The 27,060-nt window shown below is 38.4% G+C and overlaps 1 protein-coding gene across 1 annotated transcript; it reads left to right on the top strand.

The window, feature by feature from the left end:
• Positions 1-16,521: 16,521 nt before the first annotated feature.
• On the top strand, positions 16,522-26,205 carry LOC108665218. The gene is made up of 8 exons (XM_047884978.1): positions 16,522-16,710; positions 17,291-17,388; positions 19,201-19,303; positions 19,615-19,703; positions 21,117-21,218; positions 22,181-22,309; positions 23,069-24,192; positions 24,250-26,205. Exons 1-7 carry the CDS (start codon positions 16,599-16,601, stop codon positions 23,270-23,272), a joined length of 837 nt encoding a protein of 278 aa, XP_047740934.1. The 5' UTR covers positions 16,522-16,598; the 3' UTR covers positions 23,273-24,192; positions 24,250-26,205.
• Positions 26,206-27,060: the final 855 nt, after the last annotated feature.

Genomic DNA, 27,060 nt, shown 5'->3' on the forward strand with positions numbered 1-27,060 from the left:
TGTAACCGGGCGCACTAGCGGGTGGAACAAACTCGTTGTTCACTTAGTGAAAATTACTCGTATAGTGCTTGTCACAGAAAACGGGAATTAATGAATTACTTCAGGATTTGCTTTTATTTAAGTATTTATTTTCATTTATTAAAAGAAAGCCAATATGTTAAAAATTGTATACAATAAGAACAATTTGCCAAGCTCATAATTAGAATTGAATCAATAAACAAACAAATTTAGGACTATGGAACTATGGAATGAAACAATGGGTGGAGTGAAACACACAGCAACTGAAACAAACAAATGAACATAAATATACATGCAATAAGAGACATAATAATTTATTCGCTATGTGAGGGAATTTAGTGAATTAATTTGACTTTAAACATGAACAACAAAATAGGAGTAAATTAAGGAATATATTATAGAGTTAAAACAGTCAAGAGCAAATGCAAGTGCAGATCTTTCAAGTGCAAAAATGATTTAAGAAAACAAAGTAATTATTGCAAGCACAGGCATCACACTAAAAGTTAATCAAACTGACAGACATGAAAAGAACCATTATAACAATAAATGACAATAGAATGAGTAAGAACCAAAATGCATAAAACAATCAGCCTAAAATATGTACATTAGACATAATTGATAATTAAATAATTGATAACTAAAGTGCAGACTAAACAGCCAACTCACCAACTGGTGATGGCGGTGCGAGTTTCAGGTTTGTCTGATAACTCAAGATAAATTTATTGTGCATGCATTAATTTAGGTTTATGGGGTCGTTCAATACCTGAAACGAGACAAAAAAACATAGGGCGACATTAGACACAAATGCATGAAATAATATTAGTTTGCATGATAAGCATGAAAGACGACAAATAATAACCATGTTTGTAATAAGTTAAAACAATAAATGATTGAAATAGAAAATTATATAATTGTGAGCTGAAACACATGAGCTTGGTCTGCCCTAAGATTACCCCCGGTAACAGTCTAAAGGCCCGTTCACACTAGGGGCAAAACACGAGAGTCAAGTGCCTCAAAGCGCATGCAGAGGTGCTTTGCAGCCTCTGCATGCGCTTCTTGATCGATTGACGAGCTAGCGATTGACAGGGGCCATGCCTCGTGCAACACAAGCGTGGCGCTTAGTAGATAGCTATTAAAGAATTGATATCACTTGTATGCTTAAATCGCAAATTAACTAAGAATTTGAATTGAATTAAAAATTTGAATCAAATTAAAAATCTAAATTAATTAATTAAAGAAATTCAATTTGTTCTATGGTTTCAATGTATTAATTTATGATTCTAGATTCTACGAACTGACGATGGAGCTGGTCTCCGAAACGTTTTCTATAAAGATATGAATTTTTGTGGACTATTCTTTTTTTTAAATTCTTAGTTAGTAGATAGCTGTCTGTGGTCTAGTTAGGTTGATTGTGTACGCTGGTCTGGCACTCCAAATGTCGACTAACACCACTCTCGTTTGGAGTCACTCTCTAGTAGAGAGCCTAATTGATCTTTATAGAGAACACGAATGTCTATGAAGTCTTCGGTCAAAGAAGTACAAAAATCGAAATACAAATGATGTAAGTTATTTTTACATGACGTGTTTAGTTTATGTGATTTTAGCAAATAGCAACTCCTGACAATTTATGCATTACCGTTTAGTGATTTCAAAGGATGATGTAATATCTGTACGAATATTGGAGCTTTTTATTTAACAATAGACTATATTTTTTTAAACTGTATCTTTTTGAATGTGCTAGTTCTCTAATTATGATGCCTATGCTAAGTTCTCGTTTACAACTGGCATTGTGCGAAGAATGATGGACCGCAGCGTACCCGAGAACAATGGCCCACAGCTCAAATTCGGTGACATCCATCCTAATTGACGTCTAGGAGGCAACTAGTGTTCAAAGCGCACAGTCCCAAACTACCGAGTAAAAAAGTAGTGTGAACGGTTGTGCGCGGTGAGGCACTGCAGCAAACGACTCAAGGCGCATGTCGTTGCCACTAGTGTAAACGGGCCTTTAGCATGGTTAGAACTTAGAAGAGTAGGATTGACTGTGTGAGTTTTTTTTCAATAAGCTTGCATTGGTCACAAAGAGGAGTCAGGAGAGGAAGAAAAGAGGGATCAATAGGAAAAGGAGGCAGAAATGGAGAGCTCCACTCTGGGGAATGGAGCTGTTTTGGCTGTGACAGGCAAATCTAAGCATCAGAATTGTAAAAGACTCACTAAAAGAAATCTAGGTAAATGGTCTTTCTGCCAGTGCCGGGCTGGGTCCCCTGATCATCGCCTGATGATGAATGGCCCCCCCAGACTTGTCATTCTCAGATGGCCCATCTGGTAAGGAAATGGCTGAGTCAGATACCTACTGAACATTTTTTTGCTGCTACTCAGTCTCATGCACAAAAGAGGAAGGCAACATCCAGTCCTGAAATAGAGAGCCAAGCAACCAGCCAGCCACTGTGCAGAGAGTGGATGAATATTGCAAGCAGTGTGGAAATCCAGAGGGGTAATATATTAACTGGTAAACATAGCAAATTGGAAAGCAGGACCCAAAAATCTGGAACGTCCAGCACACTTCCACTTTCAGTCCATCATCATCACTGATGAGTCTCTGCAAGATGCCACAGCTGTTTCTTTGAAAAAAAATGTGCTTGCATCATCACAGTAACAAGAATCCAATCAACGCTTGAACGCGTCCAACGTAAGTCACAAGAATCCAATCAATGCTTGAACGCGTTCAATGTCACAGTCAAATGAATCCAATCATTGCTAGAACGTGTGCAACGCCAGTCATAAGAATCCAATTACCATCAGAACGCGTGCAACGTCACTGCCACTGGAATCCAAACAGCGTTAGAAAGCTAGAATGGACCGCCCCAAATGCACACATTGTTAACACACTAATGCTAATTTAATAGGTAATGCTACATTTCTTATTTCAAGCGCCTAGAACAATAATGTAGTTATGTCACTATTGATGAAGATCGAAAAGAATAACATCTTTACTTTGTACATTCACTCACAAATACATAAAAAAACTGCCTATGAATTCATCGACAAATAAAAAACTGATGATAGTTTTCAGCATTGAGACCTGAAAACTACTTGCGATCAGGATTCAGGAGTACCATCTGTACCGAAACAATAACATAGAAGGTGACACGTGACAGAGATACCAACAATATGATATCAATATACTCCGTGAAGAAAAAAAAATTTCAATTCTTCTATATTGTAAATTTTTAGTAACTGACATTCAACAGAATGGTTTAATAACGGTCGTAAATGTTATACATGCATTGCATGCAGTATCAATCGTGTGCAACAAAGCTAGCGGGAAAAGCTTTGGCTCAGCCTGGTTAGTTGACTTAGTTCTCACGCAACCGGTGGATATGGTAACTGCGAAGCTATAAGGAGAGTGGCGACTGGCGAGACTCTTTTTGCCATTCATTACTCACTAACGGCAGTCATTATTTAATTCAAGTAATATGCATTCGTGTTTAGCATTGTTTACTGTATTTGCTAAGGAGGATTGCATAAAATGAAAGAATTAGCTTTTTAATGTACCTAATGTTCTGATAGTCAGCCCTTTACTTCCACTAATTATTATACGATGTTTCAATACAATCTTTGAATTCAAAAATTTTTATGTTCAATGATCACGTTTATTTTTCTATATAAAATGCAAGCTTTATCAACAAGAGTGTAATTATCTTTAATAGAACAATGCCAATTTTGACAATTTTTTTCTTCACGTGCAGTTTAACTAATATGATACAAAGGAATAGATTGCATGCAATTGAATCCACGTTCGTTTGAGCTGGTTTGAGCGGATGCTAGCATATCTTCCAAATCAGTTTCAGGTATGATTTTAAGAAATAATGAAAAAAATTAAGGAGTAAATTAATTATGACCGTAAATGAAAATAATTTGGTGTGCTCTGAATCAACTGGTCAAACTCTGATCAACTAATACATCAAGTGCTCTTAATCAACTCGTATATAGGCGACTTTTGAATTCAAGTATATCGGCAAGATCTAATGGAACTTTTTTCAGAATCAAGAGTACATCCTTTACCGGCTGCAACGTTGTGAGGCCTCCTCAAGATATCCTTTGCTCACCGGAGAGTGACGCATCTCTACCGGCGACCTCGGAAACATTCATGTGGGGCGCAAAGCTTATGCAGTCTTCCCAAGATCTTCCTTGCTCATCGGTGACTGTGAGTGATGAGTTTCTACTGGTGTCAGTAGCGACCTTGTAACTTCTACTGAGCACAACGTGTTCTACTGAGCACAACGTGTCTTTCAGTAGATTCCTCTTGCTTATCCGTAAGTGACACGCACAATTAACAATATTGGGATTTTCTCTGTGTTGCCTGAAGTAACGTTCATGCCGAGGCCGATTTCTGACGACCTGCAAACCTGTTTCTAGTTGCCACTTGCCTGGAACATTTTTTTTTCAAGGCGGAACACTTTTTTTAAGTGAACCTCTAATCTTAGATTTCCACTCTGATTGCAAGATCTTTGGCGACACTTCAGTAGCAAAATTTATGCCTTCAGACGATCTTGCCAACGCATTTAGATTGAAATTAGTTCATTTAATATATTTGTCAGTCTTTGGCCAACTATTTAAAAAAAAGTAAGGTTTCCGGTATATTGGATTGATCAGTATGCAGTGAAGCTTGTCCGGAAATCAGTTGCGATGAGTTCTCACCAAAAAATGTAAACATCAAGTTTATGATTACGTAGTTGCGGTCACATTAGTCTTTTTTAGAGTGGTCAGACTGCATTATCACACGTTCAGTTGACACTTGCTGTACGATTGGACTGTTTTTAGGGTAAAATTAGTTATTTGGGGTAACCACCGTGCAGAGAGTGGATGAATATTGCAAGATCTTTGGTGACGCTTCAGTAGCAAAATTTATGCCTTCAGACGATCTTGCCAACACATTTAGATTGAAATTATTTCATTTAATATATTTGTCAGTCTTCGGCCAACTATTTAAAAAAAGTAAGGTTTCCGGTATGTTGGATGGATCAGGATGCAGTGAAGCTTGTCCGGAAATCAGTTGCGTTGAGTTCCCGGCAAAAAATGTAAACGTCAAGTTAACGATTACGTAGTTGCGGTCACATTAGAGCAGTCAGACTGCATTATCACATGTTCAGTTGACACTTGCTGTACAATCAGGCTGTTTTTAGGGTAAAATTAGTTATTTGGGGTAACACATGCATGCAACCTTGTAAATAAGTTCATGGCTTTTAAATAGTTTTTCATTACTCAGGATAAATGGCTTTTCATTAAAAATTACCTGACAACGCATCATAAAATTACCCGGCAACGCTTAGAGTATAAAAACCCATATATTGGCGATGCTGCATCCACCCTCTGCACCCTGGTGGGGTAACACGTGCATGCAACCTTGTAAATAAGTTCGTGGCTTGTAAATAATTTTTCATTACTCAGCGTAAATGGCTTTTCATTAAAAATTACCGGCGACACATCTTAAAATTACCTGGCGACGCTTAGGGCTTAAAAATCCATATATTGGTGAAGCTGCATCCATCCTCTGCATCATGGCCAGCCAGAAGAAAAGCAATAACAACTTTAGAGGTTTCAATGACGAAGCTACTACTCCAACCTACTGGCAATTCTCCATCTAGCTGGCAATCCACATCAAGGGCCCTAGACACTCCAAACAACCTCTGTTTTTCCAATCTGGCCATGCCCAGGGCCCAGGTTGCAACCATGAAGCCCATGCCCAAGTCTTCAAAAACAATACTAATTGAACCAATTGGGACCCCTGACAAAGTAAAAGGCTTTTTTGCCAATGACATCAAGTTGGCAAGAGAGAAAGATGCTTCTTTGTTTGGCAAATATCAAATTGCTTCAATTAACAAAAATCTAGCAAGGGGCCCATACCCAGGATGGTGCTGTTTTCCGCAGATTAATCCGGCGTAAACAAGGCTCTGAGAACTTGCCCTGGCGTACGCCTTGGCGTACATCAGGAATAATTTGTGTACTTGGGGTAGACCCCCGGCGTACATCAGGAAAAGTTTTTGCACTTGGGGCGGCGCAGACACCCCAGGGCGCAGAGGGTGGATGCAGCGTCGCCAATATATGGGTTTTTAAGCCCTAAGCGTTGCCGGGTAATTTTAAGATGCGTCGCCGGGTAAATTTTAATGAAAAGCCATTTATGCTGAGTAATGAAGAACTATTTACAAGCCATGAACTTATTTACAAGGTTAGGTTGCATGCACATGTTACCCCAAATAACTAATTTTACCCTAAAAACAGTCCGATTGTACGGCAAGTGTCAACTGAACATGTGATAATGAGTCTGACCGCTCTAATGTGACCGCAACTATGTAATCGTAAGCTTGATGTTTACATTTTTTTGGCGGGAACTCATTGTAACTGATTTCCGGACAAGCTTCACTGCATCCTGATCCATTTAACATATCGGAAACCTTACTTTTTTTAAATAGTTGGCCGAAAACTGACAAATATATTAAATGCAAGAATTTCAATCTAAATGTGTCGGCAAGATCTTCTGAAGGCATAAATTTTGCTACTGAAGCATCGCCAAAGATCTTGCAATATTCATCCACTCTCTGCACAGTGGCTGACACCCGACGTACATCAGGAAAAATGTCGACGCTGCGAGCCTGCGGCGTATCGCGGTCCCGCCACTACCTCGTACAATACATGCATACATTTCTAGGGCTGCAAGCACAGGGCATGGTAGTACAAATAGAAATTGTTAGCTAACGCATAAATTTCTTTAAAAAAATATAGATACAGTTACGGTACCGGTATATAAGATTTTAAATGTTTCAATACTCTTTTTAGTTTCAGATTCTGTGGCCCATTATAGATGCCAACACACTAATGTCGGCTGGGAACAAAACGAAGTCCGATATCCGCTGCTGCGATTGGAGAATCTCTGCTCTCCACATTGCCTTTATCAAACCACTACAAGCAGCTGCATTTTGCAGAAAATATTCCCATCTTTCATTGGATTAAATTAAATTTATAAGAAATTATGTTGATATTTCCTCTTTCCTTCACATAATTAGTGAGAATCAAATTTTTAGTTTATAAAAAATTAGATGATACATTACGAAGTGCGCAAGCGGTAATGGATCAATCTATCAAATGCTTGTCTTGATCGAAAAAGGCACTAAATTGGCAAAGAGCTAAAAAAAATATTTTGATAATAAAAATAGTTACGTTTGTCCAAAATTTGTAACATGTTAGAAGAAGTAGCTTCGAGAGGAAGGGCATCAATCAACTACGTAGAAACACTGATCTGGTTATGGTCACTGTGTTTAACGGTTACATTTTTCATCATGCAGGCTGAACTCATCCATCCAGATTCCATTAAAGAATCTGAAATTAATAAGAACGACGTAGCGCGTAGTCACCACCTCTGAGTATACCGTGATTGTAGTGTCAATTGAGAATCAATATACCGTAGTGTCAATTGAGTGACAATTACTTTCTGTACCAGTAGAACAATTCGCTGGCCGGTCTTCAGATTCTTAGCAAGCCTAAAACATTTTCCAGACCACTGAACAGATTCTGATTTATCTAATTAACTGTTGACATAAATTTGAAACAACTTTCAATGATAGTTGTCATAAAAATTTATTTATTCACCTCAGGTTACTAACCTCAGGTTAGTAACCTCGAGACAGGTTACTAACCTCAGCTTTAATACCGTCTGGACCCTTTTGGGATGAAACTTATACCTAGAGTTGCTCAATTAGTTTTATTATTAAATTTTACTGGTTAAAAAGAAACTGGTCAATTGTCATAACAGTATTTGGAATAATTTTTTTAGCATAATGGACATGTTACTTCTATGCAAATAATCTGCAAGTGAGGACCAGTTTAATTTATAATGCATCAAAATCTATAATTGATATAATTTTTTTACTTTTGAAATTGCAGAAAAGTTCTCTCTGATGCTTTAGGCAACATTTGCTATGGTTATTTATCACAAAACTTTAACCTCGAGCATCAACAACAGAGTTCATGGCTTCAAACTTCCTGGTGTTTTCCTTAATCCAAAAACAAACAGGCCCAAATGTAAGTATTTCAATCAATATAAAGTCAAATTTCAAGATTTGGATGATAATATAATGGACGTAATGGCAAACTTTGTACTGCATAATTATATTGCTAAAGCATCTAAGCCGAAGTCAATATTAAACTTCGATCGTCTCACTCACGATAGTTACTTGGTTGTGACTTCAACAGAAATGATCTATTTTATGAACAAAAACAAGCTAGACTAGTAAGATCTAGACAGCAGCTTTGCAATTTCTATGTCATCAGTGTCATGCAGTAATAAGACTTAAATCGTACGTGAGAAGCTCGGCATTGCTGATGACGATGCTGAATTACTCCCCATAAGTTGGGACGCGGCACATTTTCTTAACTTGGTATTTACTGACGCGCGTGATGATGAGGTACATGGTCTCTATTTGCACTGGTTCATTAAGGGCGCCAACCTTTTTGCTCACCTGTTTAGAGGCGGACGCGGACATGCTGCTCACGAGGCTGCCTCTGAAACAGGAGCTCGTGCAATTTTGGCATTTGCAGTGCAACGGTTTGCCAGCTTGGCGATTAAGTAATGGGACGCAATCGCATCCAGCTACCTGGAGCTACACAACGCATTCCATGTGGATAATGAGGAGCTTCAATGCCAGCTATTTCCTATTTGGTAGTGACTTCGTTTTCGACCTGTGCTGCCTGTTGGAGCTCATGGTGCCGATTCGGTGGCTAATGGAAATTGCTCAAGACTTGTAACTTCCTCACTGGAAGATTGCAGTGCTTTCGCCCAAGGTCTCCTCTTTCTTGTCGCAGCGCACTGAAGAATTTTGCCTTGATGACTATCAACATTTGAAAGAGAGCTACGAGAACGTGCATCCAGGTGGTATCATTGGTATGTACAAAGATGTACCTCTACTAGAGGGATGGCTGGTGGAGTCTCAGAAGGGACTCCATCACGCCCAGTTGTTTGGCGAGTGCGATAACAGAAGGATATGGAGGCCAATGTGGTGAGTTTTGCCTGTGTGCTTCATCGGAGTTTCAATCTGTGCATCGCCAAGTGCATCGGTGAAGCAGGTGCTGATTTTGTTATTTAGACGCTCTTTCCATCGTACACCAGCTTGCTGAAGAAAATCGTGAAGAGTTTATGGAAGAGTACACTCACGCAGCGGCAGCCATTCGGCTCGTTAACCTGGCAGCAAGATGCAAGAATCTTGAATTATCTCTGAACGTATAGCTCGCTCAGAAGTACATTGTGCCCAACATTGCTGCTATTCACAAGTCTTTCTTATCTGTTGTTGGCAGGGATAATTGGCTGACACCTGCTGTCAGCGGTCCTATTACTGACGTTAAAGTGACGCTGGAACGACTGCTTGCATAGCGCGGCACGCACAGTTTTTCTACTCAGGTGATCGCAAGCATGGCCGTCGCCCCCACCGCAGCCCTTTTTTACTGACGTCCTAGCTACTCGATGCAACGTGAGCAAAGTCGTCGACGTAGGCGTCTAACTTCACTGTGTTCATTTGTTGGCCTAGCTGAAACGCCTGGATCGCAAGTGGATGAGTAAGAGGAAGCTCTCGATTGGTAAAATTGTACGATGAAACTTTTTCCAACATGCTAGGAAAAGCTGTAGTTAATACAAAAAATAAGAACAGACACTTCTATTCAAAATTTTGTGTGATACATAAGAGTTTGAAGTTAATCAAGAATAATGCATGAATTATATAAAATGTTATAAATAGAAGGTAATACTAATTAATGAGTAGGGTAATGATAGTCGAAAGCTGCAACTGATTTTTCTGGACCAGTTGTATTCGTGTTTCTTTTCAGTGCTTATTTTCCTGTGAAAGGATACTACTACTTTGTGTTTGCACAAGCACCAGTCTATGAATTATCAGTTTTTTTGCTAAAGCTTCATTCTTCTTTGCTCCATTTATTTCCTTATTTTTAGTTGCAGGTGAATCCCCCTTCTTCTACTGCTGTGCTGTCTAATTCCAGAACAACGCTTGAATCTGTGGTGCAGAAAAAATATAAAAATCCATGCATATAATTATCATAAAGCAGCAAAGTCTTGATGCAATATAATTCATAAATTGTAAATATTTCATGAAAATGTGCATGATTATAAGTCGTAAGAGATATGTTCATGAGTGTATAAAACAAAGAACAATGTAAATAAATATAATCAGAAATAATAAAAAAAATAATCGTTAGAATCGTTCCACCGTACGTTAAGTTATGGTAGACATTGCCTGTCATACCACAAAACCACAATTTAGTGGATTCGGTGTTTCATAACATTTACGTTGGGGCTACATGGACGTGTCTTCTGAGCTCCCATAATCCCATAGGCAAAAAACAACAACTAGAAGAAGATAACATTTCTGTTGTGGCTTTCATACCTACGTTCAATACCTTGACTTTTTATTTTGTTCGGCATACATGCTGCATTGAAGGTTCCGTACCTCCGGCGTACACGCAGCACCATCCTGGGTATGAAAGGGGGCTCCTGATACTGAACTTCCATGAACTACACAAAGAACAGCTAACCAAGCTGCTGGCAGTGAATTCAATTGGGAGTAGGGAAGTGAGGTGCAGGTTACCACAAATGCAATCCTTAACCCATGGAGTCATTGGTCCTGTGGGTGTGGAGACTGATGTAGAGGAAATTCTGTTGGAGCTGAAAAATGGCATCCATCTTTGCAATCAGCATGAAGAATAATGAAGGACAAAAACCAAACCCCTTCACAGTGTCTCCAGTTGACTTTCTCTGGCAAAGAGTTACCTGACTATGTGAGCATGGGATATCAGCGTTTTCCAGTCCGCTTATTTGTTGATCGTCCATGGCAATGCTATAACTGTCAAGGGTTTTTTCACAAGGCTGCTCACTGCAGGTCCAGGACTCGATGTGTGATTTGCTCAGGAGCCCACAGCTCCAAGGACTGCCCTAACAAAAATTCAACATCAGCAAAGTGTGCTAACTGCCAAGGAAACCATACAGCATGTTATGGGGGTTGCTTCAAAATGAAGGAAGCCAAGGCAGTGGAAAAGGTGAGAGCTGAACAAAACGAGTCTTACCAAGATGCAGTTCAGGCTGTTAGGTCTGTGCAGAGGCCTTTGCAGAAACCAATGGTCAGTGTTGACTTGGGTAGTTCTGATAGGCAAATGGGTTCTTCTCTAACTCCTAACATTATCAGGCAGACAGAAACACAAGGAATACGAAGCCCCAGAGTCAAAGAGATGAGTACCGTCAACCGGAGCAACTCAGGACTGGTGGGGCAACTCGGGACGCACCTCCGACACGGCGTAAAACTGTTATAGTAGCGAAACTAATTGGAATATTGCAAAACTAAATATAGTGGCGCAAACGTCAACATTTTTCCTATCTATGTAGTATAAAAGCAGTCGAAAAATACGACATTTACTAGCTTTGAAAAATTCCTGAAGAAAATGGTGAAAAACGCTGTTTTGAAAAGTTACTTCTGCTAAGGTCTGTAGCAAAAAAAATATTCGCCAGACTTCAGAGTACTGTTAGTAATGGATGAGTACGCTCTGCATGCTTCAAGTGTTTTAAAATGAAGTTTCATTCCCAGTGTCCCGAGTAGCCCCGTTCGACGGGGTATACTTGGGACACTCTTTTTTTGCTTCTGGCACCTTACGAATAGCATATGGAATTTTTTTGAATATGCCATTCGATAGCCCTCGCAAAGAGCTATAAAATGAGCCTAAACTTGTTTATGAAATGTTTCATCGTAAGAAGTTATTAACAAAAAATGCTCAAAACCGTCCCGAGTAGCCCCGGTTGACGGTACCCAAACAGAAGCTATAGAGGCAGCTAGTCAAACTTATGCAGAGACAGAACGGATATCTCACCCTCCAAAATTCAATTTGGAGGACATTACAACTATAGCCATGGTAGTCCTGGACAGGCTGGAATTCTAAAATTCGTGGATCACATAAAAAAAACGTTCCGCCTTAAAAAAAATGTTCCAGGCAACTAGAAACAGGTTTGCAGGCCGTCAGAAATCAGCTTCGGTTGCAGTAGCTATGATTGTATGAACGTCAAGTCAGACAACACAGAGAAGGTCCCATGCAAGATTGTTAATTGCGCGCATCACTCACAGATGAGCAAGAGGATGGATCTACAGAAGGAAATACTATTTACTCCCAACATAATAGTTTCAAATTAAATATAAAAAAACATTTATGGCACCTATTTGTTACCTCAGCTTTCAAATTGAGGAGAAACTCATTGGCAGTTGGAGAAACTTCTCGAAGTTGAAGAAAAGGCAATGCACAACAAACAACATGACATATTTTCTGCAGCTAACTCCATCTTGTTTTGTGGTTGAGGACTTCAATGCCCACCATCATATGTGTGACGCAAGAACGCACAGCAACAGAACAGGAGTTAATCTAGTTGATAGCTTGGCAGAATTCCCTAATCTTTATTTGATAACACTGCACTCTCCCTACCTATTTACATGTCAAAACAGGCAACTTTTCTGCTTTTGACCTGTGTTATGTATCAACAGATTTGGTACCAAGTGCCAGTACAGCAATCCCTTGATTGGCACGGTTTTGAATACCGCAGTTTTGATTAATGCGGAAAAAAATTTTGCAACCTACCCTTGATCTACGCGGTGCCAGTTTTGATTAGCGTGATTTTTTTTCACAATGCATCATTTTCCTGCCTCTAGCCAGAGGTGTTACGTTCGTAACAGAAGTGTTACTTTTTGCTTATTAGATCTTATGTTGTTACTTTTGTTATGACTTTTGGAAAAATTCACCAAATGTTGTTACTTTATGAATTTCAGCCAATAATTCTTTAAATAAGGTCCTGTTCCGTAGGCACTCGTGCTGACTACAGAGTCGGTTTAACCGCGCCTTGTCTCGTTCATAACTCAAATGGTCAAGTTCGGCAATGTTCGCCGGTAAGTGCGCCATGCCGGTGCTCTAGTTACTCGTTAGCCTTCAACTGGTCAAGATCGCTGCCATATCTACTGCTCACTTTTATCAAATATGTACATAATTTTCCTTGATAAATTACCGTCATAATTATGGACAAAAAGGGAACACTTGAACGTAAAAATATCACTTTGGAGACTAAGCTTGAATGATGAATTGAACTAAGCAAAATATGATGAATTTTAGTGGAAAAAATAATTATTATGTAACATTGCTATTTTTGAGGATTCATTATAATTATTCCCATATATTCTTGAGCTTGATTAGCGCGGTTTTGCTTAACATGGTAAAACTCGGGGATTTATTAACCGCCTTAATCAAGGGATTGCTGTATTGTGCTGGAGGATGAGATGGGGGGCAACCATGAGCTGGTACTCATTACACTTAACTATAACCATGCCATAGCAACTTTCAGAGCTAGACCGAGGTGGATTTTTAAACCTGACAGCTGGTGGACATGGAAGGCAGCCCTGGGTCATGCCCAGAGAAGTGGAGATTTTGGGGAGTAGGTAACAACTTTTACAATAAGGCTGATTCAAATGATCGGAAATGTGTTCAGGAAGACCCCAGAACTGGTAACCCCAATATACTAAAATCAGACCTGTGCTGCCCTTGTCTAACAAAGACATGCTACAAGAAACAAGTTAAAGAATACCCCCAAACTGGCTAATTTGATAGCACTCCAGAGCAGAGACACTTGTGAAGCAAGAAATCAAGAAAGCCAAAAAGGAGTCATTCAAAAACTTCATCTCAGGAATTTTCAGTTTTACCTCAGTGATCAAGGTATGGAGGAGAATTGGGGAACTGGCAAATAAACAAGCAGTCCATTGCGCTACTCCACTATTTTACAATCAACAATATATCACAGATCCTCTTCATATAGCAAACATAATAGCTGAGCAATATGCAAGCTTGGTGGGTGCAGCAGGCCTGAGAGGTTCTCACCCTGCCAGTGAGTCCTACATACTCCCTATTGCTGTTGCTGTAAGTGTGGAGCATCCTGCTGCATATAATGATTCATTCTTGCTGTATGAGCTGTGGCAAGCTTTGAAGGTATTGAATATGTCATCACCATGCCATGACATGGTGCATAATGCAATGTTAAAGCACCTCTTGCCAGACTATGAAGACTGGCTCCTGGATATATTAAATCACTGCTACAGGAATGGGGAGATACCAACCATATGGAGACATGCTACTATCATACCCATACTTAAACCCGGAAAGTCCCCCAGTGATCCAGCATCATATCGCCCAATTTTACCTTGCATTCCAAAATTATTAGAGCGAGTTATTAGCTCACTGCTGATATATGCTTTGGAGACTTCTGGGAGTCTGAGCCCCACCCAGAGTGGTTACAGGTGCCATCTTTGTGCCTTGAATCAGGTTGCCAGGTTGGAAATGTGTATCTGCCACACGGCCCACACCTTGCGCAAGAGGCAGCTGTGTGCAGCAGTAGTATTCTTTGACCTATCCAATGCCTATGACTGTGTATGGCACCTAGGGCTGCTGTACAAGCTTCAGAAGATTGGCTTTAGAGGACAAATGTTGTCCTGGATCAATGCATACCTTAGCTCATGCACCTTTAGAATATTCTTTGAAGGTGCTTATTCTGGCAAGCTCCCCATTTTGTCGGGTCCCTCAGGGTCCCAGGGATCAGTTCTTTTTACCACTCTGTTCAATATTATGATGTCAGATTTACCCAGTGTACCAGATGTGATAATCTCAATATGCAGACAACTTAGCAGTAGGATACTGAAGTGGTGCTCTAGGGGGACACATTTAGAAAAATCTTGCATCCCAGGTAAGCCAGTTCCATGATATTGTGCTCCATGATGATAGAATTGTGCACTGGGCAACATAGAATGAAAAGTAATTAATCTAAACTATGATTTATTTCTCCAAAAAATATGATGGTAGTTACTAAAATATTCCTTTCTGTTTCAGGTATGTTTTTTACAATCTTTTTTTATGGTAGATTAACTTGACTCAATTAAAATGGTGTGAGATTATGAGCAGTCCTATAAGCTAACAGATACAGAAAAAATGCTATAAGGCTGCTGATACGAAGCTTGCAGTGGACAAGGTTGTTGTAAATGCTCAATGGCATGTTCATGGATACGGTAATATGACAATAATAATACGGTAATATGGTAATGTCATATGGTAATGTCATATCAATATAGGAAAAACAAGTAAAAATCACAGAAAATGTCATTTATTCTACATCTACATCATCCACAAAGGAAGAGGAGGACTTAAGAGTGCTGTTAGTAATGAATGAGTACGCTCTGCATGCTTCAAACATTTCCAAATTAAGTTTTATTTCAAATGTCCCAGATTACTTCATTCCCAGGGGTAATTTGGGATGCTTTTATTTTGCGTCTGGCACCCTGCAAATAGCATATGGAATTTTCTAGGAGATGCCATACAATAGCCCTTGCAAAGAGCTTTAATATGAGCACAAACTTGTTAAAGAAATATTGCCTGGTAAGAAGAGCTCTATAAACAAACAACGTGCATTACTCCCTTATTATTACCCTATTTGACAGTAGTAAATGTATGATTTCTTAAATTGCTTTATGCTACATAGATAGGAACAATGTTAAACTTTATGCCACTATTTTTAGTTTTGCAATATTTCAATAAGTTTGGTTTTTACAGCAGTTCTATGAAATGTCAGAGGATTGTCCCAATTTACCCCACCCGTCCATTATTACCTAGTTTGACATGACATCATTCCACCAAAATTTGATGTTCTGAATTTCAATTCAACCCTTCTTTCAAAACATTTTGTTAATGTTCTCTTAGTTGTGGTCATGCTACTGGCACCCCGCCTAAATCTTTTGCTGCCAAAACATTTGTGTTAATGGTCTATTACTTGTGGTCATGTGAGACAGATTGCTTGCTGCAATGAAAATATGAGGCATTCTTGATGAAAAGATTGCATAATAATGTTCAAATTTTGCTCTAATATGAAGCAAAAGGTTCAGTTGCTGTATTTAAGGTAAAATTAGAGATATGATGCAAATGTTTATACAGTTTGAATGTTAACTTTCATGGTTTTTTAAATGTGTTCATGGTTCAAAACAGGAATCACAGCCTCGAAATTGTGAAAATCATGGCCCCCAAAAGGGCAGTCATAAGTTGAACAGTGGACTTTATCCACACTAGTTGGAAAGTAGAGGTTCCTTACTAGATGAAATTATGGTATATACGGTACTTTTTATGCATTCTTCAAACAAAAGTACATTTGTCATCTATTCAGTATACTCCTAGTATTCAGCACAAAACAAACTATTTGTAATTGATGGCACAGTTTTATTAAATGCATGCATCAAACTCATAATTGGTTTACCAAAAACAAATATTTCTTAATAAATCATACCATAGGACTATTATTAACTCTTGGCAAGTAGAAACAGTGTGTGTGTTACAAAGCTCTTGCAAGAGATCAATTTAAATTTTATTCATCATTAGTGTAATATATTTTCAGATGAACTAACTTCTAATTGGCTCTCTTACAGAAAAAATTGCAGCTCATTTATACAGATTTATTTAAAATTTAATCAATGGCTATTCAATTGAATGTAAGGTTTAAGCTAGTCATGATATTCTTTTTTGCCCAAAGCCATAGTCACTTGGTTTTCCCTCCAGGTTCAGATGTGGGATACATAGTTCCTGGTGAGTGCTACACTTTTGAAATGCCTTGAAAGTTGACTATAGAATAAACCACATGCTCTGCTATTAAGTTAGGGTCAAAGTAATTTACTTGTGGAGCTTGAATTTATAAGCCATATTTTCTTATTGGTCACTGCAAAGTAAATTATTATTAATACCTACATTTTTTTCTCTATTTTTATCTAGGTTGCATATTTTTCAAAGCATTTCATGTGTTTTTCCTGTCATTGAGTAAATTTGTTTAATTCAACTTCCACATAATAAATAATTTCTTCACCAAATATTATGATATTTTTAACTTGAACACATTTGTCCTATATTAAAGAATGCATGATGATGTTGAGATGAAATGAAAAGATATATTGCATGTTGTTTTTAATAATGGATGTTCAAATTCATTTGCATTTCTATTGATACACTTGTGGTTGACTGTTTAGGCTACAAATGTTTCTTGGACACTTTCATTTTATTTTGTTATTTTTCAATGAAAAAGTGATTATTGATTACTCTAGCTTCAGAGAAAAACAATAAAACTCCATAAAATAATAAAATCTCAAAAAATTGAATATAAATATTTTGGCAGATGCTGAAGAACAGCAAAGCCTACAAGGAAAAACAGATTACCCTGATGTTCCTCACAATGAACTGGCTGAAGATCAAGTTATTCTTCACACCAGACAAGTGAGTTATCTAGCATAGTGTGCATTCACTTTTTATTTCCCTATTATTTATGTTAATTAAAAGCAGTCACAGTTGTGACTTGCTTTATTGGTCTTGTGTCTCACTGTGACTCACAATATTGCAATAAAGTGAGTCACAGTAGTGACTTGCTTTATTGGTCTCGTGACTCACAATATTGCAATAAAGTGAGTCACAGTTGTGACTTGCTTTATTGCACTTCACTGTTGTGGGAAGTCCTTTTCAGTGATACTGCAAGGAAGTAGGATTTCCCTACTAGGGGTCCTGCAAACCCCCCTCTCCTGAGATGCAATGTAATGTGAAATCAAAGTTAAAATTAAAGCAGGAGTTTAAATTTCAGTGTTAACATTACAAGTAGATTGCATATTGTCTAACATAATTCACTAATGTAATCACATTAAAGGTGTTGTGGTTGTATTTGATATTTTATGGTTGTATTTAGTGCACTCCTTAGGTTGATCATATTAATCCTATGTTTAATTTTCAGACTGGGTAAAAACGGACAGACTGGTACATACCATTATTTGAGGTTGAGTAGACCCCCGTGCCTTGGTTTTGCACTGGTTCTTTTTTCTTATCTGTTCACTGTACACACATTGTTCTTCTTGTGTTGCTGCTCAATAAATTGTTAAATAAAAACAAGGAAAAGTCAAGTAAAAAGGTGGATTGGGATGGCTGTTGGGGAGGTGGAGACCATCACTAATTACTTGTTTTCCTGACCTCTTGCAACTAACACCCTAAGACCCACAATGTGGCTGATAACACAATTCTACTACACAAATCTTACTACACCACCTACAGCAGCTTTGCATCATCATGGGTTTTCATGAAATATGAATGAGAAAAATCACATGGGGATCTTTGCTGGTTGGTGGGTTCCAGAAAAACAATAAGCAGACTTAAACAGCCTTTGAAAAAGTAAATATTACTAGATGCACTTCTGTGATATTCATTTTGTGATAGTTTGGGAAGGGTTTACAAACACCTAGAGCAATGAAAACTTACCAAATAATTATATTATAAATACCTACTTGAATCAGTACTATCATTAAATATATTTGACATCGCAGATTCTATCTATCATGGCCAGATCTGGAACTTAAGTACTGTAATATTAGTTTATAAAATGGAAGAATAAATGTCTTTCTCAAGAAGTTCCTTTGAAAATCTATGCATTGCCACTTTGATATAAAAGTGCAAGGCAGAGTATGCATAGATATAATGTCAGGACGCCAGAAAGAAATGCCTACACAGTAAACCTGCAAGTATCAGGAAATTTCACCTCTGAGCCTGACTGTGCCACTGATTGCTCATTGTTTCTGCCTGACAAGAATGACATTGACTACAACCACTGAACATAACTTGTTTTAAGCATTGAATATGTGTACAATAAAGAGAATTAAGTGTTGTCATCACCCTCGCCCCAGTGTGTTAAACTGCTTAGGAGTCTTATGGGAAGAGACATTACATATTTCAGGCAGATGCATTATGTACAAAGCTGTTATTGTTTGAATCAAGATAGGTAACTTGTTCTGGTGGTGGCCTGACACATACAACCTAAGAATCATTTAGCTTCCATCAAGGGGAAATGGTTATTGTTTAGCATTTTAGTAGCTTCAACTCTTCACATTATAAGAAGCAATGAATACAATGATATTTGATTGGCTATTGTGCCACTGCCTTGTATAATTTTCATGGATGTATAGTACAATCCTGATAAATGAAAATATTTTTACAATCATGATACTTTACCTTTGTTATTTATGAAATATTTATGAACCTCTTTTCTTCAAGACTAGAGAAGACAGTGAGAGTGGAGGCAAAAGCAGCAGCTATTCCGACCTGTGGTATCCTCACCGCATCGTAGACGCAGGATTACCTATTCAACACCAAACAGGTAATTAGCTGCCGTGCAGCAATATGTAATGTATTATGTTATCTTTGCTGCATATGAATATATTTATGTTTTTTTTTCTGGTGCAAAGCGCATGCACAGTCATTATAACACTGATTTTTTTGTCAATGTAAAAAAATTTCAAATATGAAAAAAATCATTTTAAGATGAAAATTTTAATGTATCAAATATTATTAGGTGCTTCAGAGTGCTTGTGGCATTTGAACCTTGTTGCATCATGGTGTTAACTGAGGAATTTCATTCCATTTTGCCATATAAACATGTACGTATAATAATAAAGCTATTATTTTCAGACGTGTCAAACACTGTGCCGGAGAGTCTGCTGGACGACAAACATGGAGTCAAGATGGGGGTCAAAGATGTGCATTGTGATGATGGACAGGTCTGTGCTTATCTTTATTGGGTTTTTTAGTGGATGTTGAAATTGATGTTATGTTTAGGATGTTAAAAGACTTGGGGGAAGATCCTGGGGTGTTTAAAAACTTTACTAGTTTCTGACTTTAGATCTTATACTTGCCTACTGGCCGCAGACAACTGCTGTGACACTTCCCAACTCCAACTCCATTTGACTCAAACACTCCCAGATTATTACAGAATAATGAATGAAGTTTGTCTTCCTATTTGAATAGAAAGATACCTTAAAAATCACTGAAGCACGAGGTTGATGATGCCGTTTCCCACAACACCAGTCATGTTGTGTGTTATTGTAATGCATTGTTCTCTGCTATGCATTATATTTGTCTCGGTTACCTGCATGACGGATTTCGTTTTCTTCGTACTGTTAACCAAGTTAATGGATCATCAGTTCCAAATTTAAAGTCCAGTGAAGTTTCAATTTTATTTTCGAAAGCAGAGTCCGTAAACTGAAAACAAGGATAATACAGCAAGATAAATAACTTTTCAATATAAACCATAAATAGACAATTTAGTTCAAAATAATCATCACAAACGAAACTATGTTCCAAGAAACATCTGTATCAGCAATGGTAGCTCAGTAACTTACTAAGGAGAATGCCCAAGGTGATGAACTCTTAGCAAATCTCAAGTAAACTCTGATGAAATTTAGCGGTATTGAATTCATATGAAATAGGTAAATACAAAATAAACAAGTCAAAATTGGTACTGAGATCATGAAATGGTTATAGAGACAAACTACTGGCATGTGAATGTGCGAATCTGGCATCAGTAGCTGCCGAAAGACTAAATGCGAATGAGCTCTGGAAGAGCATTGAACTATCTAAGTAAAGGCCACAGGTGCCATTCGCAGGTTTTGACCCCAAATACTAGACATTAAAAAAAACTCACCGTTTGCTAACGCGACAATTTTATTGTATATTTTCTTCAAATTATTAAATCCTCAGTACCTTTATCTTCATTTGAATGAATGAAGTAGAACTCAAGAAGAACTATTTATCTACCTGAAGTTATAACTTACAACTCTAAATTTTGCTTGCTTTGATTGTCCATGTATTGATCAGTAAAAAGTTGTCTTTTTTCCTGCATTTCTATGCGTTGCAATATATATGAGATGAACAAATTAAGTTTGTTAAGCAAATCTTCATTATTGATATATAGACCCTTCAGAAATAAATAAGTTTACTATGAATTATGATAGAAAAGCATCAATTGAGTTTATTTCTATTAAAATAATAATTAAATAAATTAATTAATAATAAATTAATTTCAACAACTCATTACTGACCATATTATCTGGGGACCAAATTTCTCATTACTCATTAGCGATAATTAAACTGATTAGGTGCCGAGGCCTGATGATTGTATGGCATTTGTGCAGTACGAGGAGCGCGTTCCGTCCTACGGCGACCACCGCCCCATCTGGCCCGCCTTCGGCGAGTACAAGTTCGTCCCGCCACAGCGCTGGCTCCACAACATCGAGGTGGCGTGTCGGTGGTGGTGTGGTGGTGGCATGTGGCGGTGACATGTGGCGGTGACATGTGGCGGTGGCAGAGATTGTGGTGGTGACAGACATTGTGGCGGTGACAGACATTGTGGTGGTGACAGACATTGTGGTGGTGGCAGACATTGTGGTGGTGGCAGACGTTGTGGTGGTGGCAGACATTGTGGTGGTGGCAGACATTGTGGCGGTGACAGACATTGTGGTGGTGGCAGACATTGTGGTGGTGGCAGACATTGTGGTGGTGGCAGACATTGTGGTGGTGACAGACATTGTGGCGGTGGCAGACATTGTGGTGGTGGCAGACATTGTGGTGGTGACAGACATTGTGGTGGTGACAGACATTGTGGTGGTGGCAGACATTGTGGTGGTGACAGACATTGTGGTGGTGGCGGACGTTGTGGTGGTGACAGACATTGTGGCGGTGGCAGACATTGTGGCGGTGACAGACATTGTGGTGGTGGCAGACATTGTGGCGGTGACAGACATTGTGGTGGTGGCGGACGTTGTGGTGGTGGCGGACATTGTGGTGGTGACAGACATTGATGTGGTACAGAGAAATAAATATGTGTGTGGTCCAGAGAAATATATATGGTGTGGAGACAGAAATGTAGACACCCGATATTGCTGTGGTGACAAGCTTTGTGGTTATAGACGCATTTTCTTCACGGTAGAATGATGGTGGGAAGTTTACACGGTGGAAAAATGCCTTTTGGTATCCAAAATCATCTTAATTCCAATGTGAAACATTGAAGGCCAGAATTCAACGGCATTTCTCTTCATTGTGGCATCATTGTAGATGCTAAATTCCTACTCGTGTCATAGATGGTTAAGCGTCATGAGATTTAAATGAATTATTAGAGCATGACTTTTCATTAATAATTTATCATTAATGCATGACTTTTACTCATTACTTGTTCGTCATTTGTGTATGACTTTTACAGCACGGGGCCGTGGTGATGCTGTACCATCCCTGCACCCAACCTCACCTCGTGGCCCAGCTGCGCACCCTGGTGACGGGGTGTCTGTACAAGCACGTTATCACCCCCTACACACCCCTCACCCCTGCTAAGGTGAGTGTCTCCCCCTACACACCCCTCACCCCTGCTAGGGTGAGTGTCACCCCTACACACCCCTCACCCCTGCTAGGGTGAGCATATGACCTTATGATGAGTTCGGGACTCTCTAGTCCACGGTCACGCTGATGCGCCGCCTTCGTCGTCCTCCGTCTCCGTCTCTTCGTCGTCCTCCGTCCTCCGTCTCGCCCTCGGGTCCCGGATGTAACGTTGGACGTGTAACGATAATCCTAGAGGAAGTCTCTTTAGGCAATTTACAGCCACGATAATCTAAGATGAAGTCTCTTAGGACATTTACAACCACGATAATCTAAGATGAAGTCTCTCAGGACATTTACAACCACGATAATCTAAGATGAAGTCTCTCAGGACATTTACAACCACGATAATCTAAGATGAAGTCTCTCAGGACATTTTACAACCACGACTAAGTCTAATCTAATAAGATCTAATCTAAGATGAAGTGTCTCTCAGGACATTTACAACCACGATAATCTAAGATGAAGTCTCTCAGGACATTTACAACCACGATAATCTAAGATGAAGTCTCTCAGGACATTAACAACCACGATAATCTAAGATGAAGTCTCTTAATGCATTTTACAGCCACGATAATCTAAGATGAAGTCTCTGAAGACATTTTACAACCACGACTAAGTCTAATCTAATAAGATCTAATCTAAGATGAAGTCTCTTAATGCATTTTACAGCCACGGTAATCCCAGAAGAAGTCTATATATTTTATTGATGTTGCAGCCGCTGGCGCTGGTGGCGTGGGGCTGTCGCATGGAGATGGCGTACGTGGACGCCACGCAAGTCAAGGACTTCATCCGCAGTCACGCCCTTAAAGGACCTGAAGGAATCCTTCGTAAGCAAGGCCTCTACACTGAAGGACTCGTCCAGGCCAGCCACGTTCCTGAAGGACACTCTGATGAAGGCCTTGAGCTATGTCCCCAGTGAATATTGGCTGGTGATCTTTGGACGAAATATTGGCTATTGATCTTTGGACGAAATATTGGCTTGTGATCTTTGAACGAAATATTGGCTTGTGATCTTTGGACGAAATATTGGCTTGTGATCTTTGAACGAAATATTGGCTTGTGATCTTTGGACGAAATATTGGCTTGTGATCTTTGGAGCGAAAAATTGGTCTTGCGATCGGAATGAAACAGAGTTCATTATATCTTATCTCGCTGTTATACCTAGCAGTTGCATTGCATGAATAACTATAATACACTAATTACTTTGGTCTCTCTATTGTATTGAGTGACTTGCATTGAATGTATGTTGCTTTAAGTGGTATGGCGCTATTTTATTTATTTCTTATATAATTTATTGACGGCAGCAATAAAGCGAATATTTAGGCTACATGTGTGAGCTGCCGTGCAATGTCTGATGATGCTGTGCGATATTCTTAATAATTGCGTAAATGTCTCATTACAAATAATTGCATTAACGTCTTATTAGAAGGAATCTCATTACTAAAGGTACGAGTTCTACGTGTAAATTCGCCAACTTCGTCATTAAAAGGAATCTCATTACTCAAGGTACGATTTCTATTTGGCATAAATATGCCGATATGTGGTGATTATCATACCAATTTCCATTATCCAGTCACAAGAAATTCATTCATGAGATTAATATTTAATATAATTTGCATTTCTTATGTTAAAGAACTGGTTAATCTCTCCCAGCTAATTTGATAATTGCCTCGACTAATAATAAATTTATAATTGCTGCGATTATAGTCATTTACGGTTTGTTATTCGTATTCTACCTTAAATAAATTTAGTGGTGATTAAAACCATCTTAGATGTCTTAACATGTCATTGCTTAGAGGAAGCTACGGCCTTGCATGCCTACCATTCCTGCATGGAGAGGTATGGAGGCAGTCTCCTGTACAGCCTAAAGCTTACTCCACATTCCTGCATGGAGAGGTATGGAGACAGTCTCATCTGTACAGCCTAAAGCTTACTCCACATTCCTGCATGGAGAGGTATGGAGACAGTCTCCTCTGTACAGCCTAAAGCTTACTCCACATTCCTGCATGGAGAGGTATGGAGACAGTCTCATCTGTACAGCCTAAAGCTTACTCCACATTCCTCTCACGTTTATAAATTTTAGTATTTTAATAAAATTACTGACATTATCGTAGAATTTATCTAAGTTTATATTGTTTTATCTTTACATTGTTCAATTTTTACGATCTAAGGAAGGACTTGTTTATTATATTTTGTTTGTGACTCACTCGCGAGTCTTCTTAATCCTATAGGAGTCCAGGCGTCAGGCATGATTCTTTTGTAATTCATGTAATTCATGACAAATGTAATTCATGTTGATTTCTTCTTGTTTTATAAAGAAAATCTTTGCAGTAATGTAAGATGATGAACCTGCAAGGTATCTACACCAGCTACAGTCGAGTTTATTCTCACTAGCGTTGAATTTTTTCCTTTTTTGCCGTTTTCTATGAATCTCTTCTTGATGTGCTTAAGATTTCGTTCACCATCCGTTATTTGTAAGCAGTTTTACGTTGATATTACGTGTTTTCATCACTACCTCTATAGTAATTCATATTTTCGCTAGGAACTTTGCAACTCGTGTTAAATTTGCACCCTATAGTGGCATCAAGATTGATTGATTCGTGTTGAATGATTGAGAAATAAATGATGAATACTTTGAGAACTTGATGGTGCATTCGTCTTGCCATACCTGCTTTGTGACGGTGTAAGCTGGTTTTATAGGTACACTATTGCAGCTCACTATACCTGCCCTCCGCTACACTATTGCAGCTCACTATACCTGCCCCCCGCTACACTATTGCAGCTCACTATACCTGCCCCCCGCTACACTATTGCAGCTCACTATACCTGCCCCCCGCTACACTATTGCAGCTCACTATACCTGCCCCCCGCTACACTATTGCAGCTCACTATACCTGCCCCCCGCTACACTATTATAAATGACAGATTTACTGCAGTGTTTTAAGTCACATTTTACATTAATTAATCATTTCGAACTTAATCAGCTGAGCGCGGTAGCCGTTTATGTGCCAGAAATTTAGCAGAGAGTTTAGTACAAATGAAAAAACCTGCACTGAACTTTGAACAAGTAAAATACTCTGTAGAACCAAGGATTTTGAAGTATGTGGAACACGAAAAGTTATGAGCAACCAAACTGAAGTCATTTTCTAGAAGACGATTGCCACGATTGCGATAGTAATATCAGCAGTGCATTATAATATAACCTCTACGTAAGATATTCATGTGTTTGATTTTGCTTTCACATAGTAATTGACCTAAAATGTTGATGTGTGAAAAAGGTAAAATGTTAATATTTGATAGAGTAAAAAGTTAAATAGTTTGAAAATATTAGTTAATATGTGGACAATTCTCGCCAAATGTAGTAACAGCAGCGTAAAAAATCATAATAGCTATGCAGATTAGAGGTAACCTCTGCCTAAATTTCTTCGTTTTTTTTATGATTTATCTTATTTAAAAATTGAAGTCTGAATTATAGGTTGTTGGGTGGATCTGATTTCAAAACAACTATTTCTTATGTAGCATGTTTGTTTAGGCTTCTCTTAATGCTGTAATAGGAGGTGTCGTCAGGAGCTAATGTCATTCTGTAGACAGAACGTTTATAGACCGACGACATTACGCAACCTTTGAATTTGCTTTCGTTTCGTTAAGTATATTTACTCGGACCTTTTCGAAATTTACCCCAGTTCCTCCAATAATTCGGTTAGCTAATTTAGTTTGATGTATTTATTTTGTATGTTATACTCTTGAACCATATTGTTGCATACCACGTTAACCTGTTTATCTCGTATTACAAAATTGTCGTGTTTTTATGTGCAGAAACTCACCTTCAATAAACCTGATAAAAGTGTCGAATCATCCTGTTATTTTCACGAAACTCTGGGGAAAGCTTTATAATATTTTTATGCCAAAATATGTATTGATAAAAAACTCGCATTTATTCTGTATATCATTTATTGTGTTCGTGTTTTGAAGCGAAGCAGAAATTTCACTTATAAAATAATGCATGTGTTTCACGCGAAGGGAAAGACGTGCGGGAGGCGTGCGCTGTAAGGCCTTCAGTGAAAGTCTCGACGTAGTTTTCTTTTCTACTTACTACGTACATTAGTACACTTCAATTTATTTGCTGTTTTCACTTAATGTAGAAACTCCATTATATTTTTCAAAAATATATATGAACTGTTTCCTTCTAATTCGATGTTGACAGCAATGCATGTGTACTAATATTATGTTAACATATTGAAGACATGTTAACATATTGAAGACATGTTAACATATTGAAGACATGTTTCATTTATTTATACAGAACAACACGCTGTCTCTACTTGATATACTTACCTATTAAAGTAAAACTCGAATTCCAGAAATTGTAGCATTATTCGGAATCATTTATTTTAGTATAAATAAATTGCGTTCACAAGTAAATGGTTGAAATTATCTTCGCAATGATAATTCAGTTGATTTTTGGTGTTTTGCAACTTTGACTGGATCTTGAGAGACGGTTTCGCTGGAGAGGTCAAGTGGATGAAGGAGAGGGACCAAAAATTCAAGTACTGCTGCATGAATAGTATTAATTCCGAGTAATAATTATGCGTGTAATTCTATTAATTACTGTACAACACTATAATAATTATGTGAGTAATTAATTTACTACTGTAATAGTAAATTATGCGAGTAATAATTATGCGAGTAATTTAATTAATTACTGTA

Source organism: Hyalella azteca, unplaced genomic scaffold, assembly GCF_000764305.2.
Source record: "Hyalella azteca isolate HAZT.00-mixed unplaced genomic scaffold, Hazt_2.0.2 contig2057, whole genome shotgun sequence".
Taxonomy (NCBI): domain Eukaryota; kingdom Metazoa; phylum Arthropoda; class Malacostraca; order Amphipoda; family Hyalellidae; genus Hyalella; species Hyalella azteca.

Excerpts from the sequence above, each read along its gene's own strand:
- LOC108665218 (XM_047884978.1), top strand. The coding sequence starts at position 16,599 with ATGGCTATTCAATTGAATGTAAGGTTTAAGCTAGTCATGATATTCTTT. Across the intron at positions 16,711-17,290 it reads TGTGGGATACATAGTTCCTG|ATGCTGAAGAACAGCAAAGC; the intron begins GTGAGTGCTACA and ends ATATTTTGGCAG. Across the intron at positions 21,219-22,180 it reads GCTGGCTCCACAACATCGAG|CACGGGGCCGTGGTGATGCT; the intron begins GTGGCGTGTCGG and ends TGACTTTTACAG.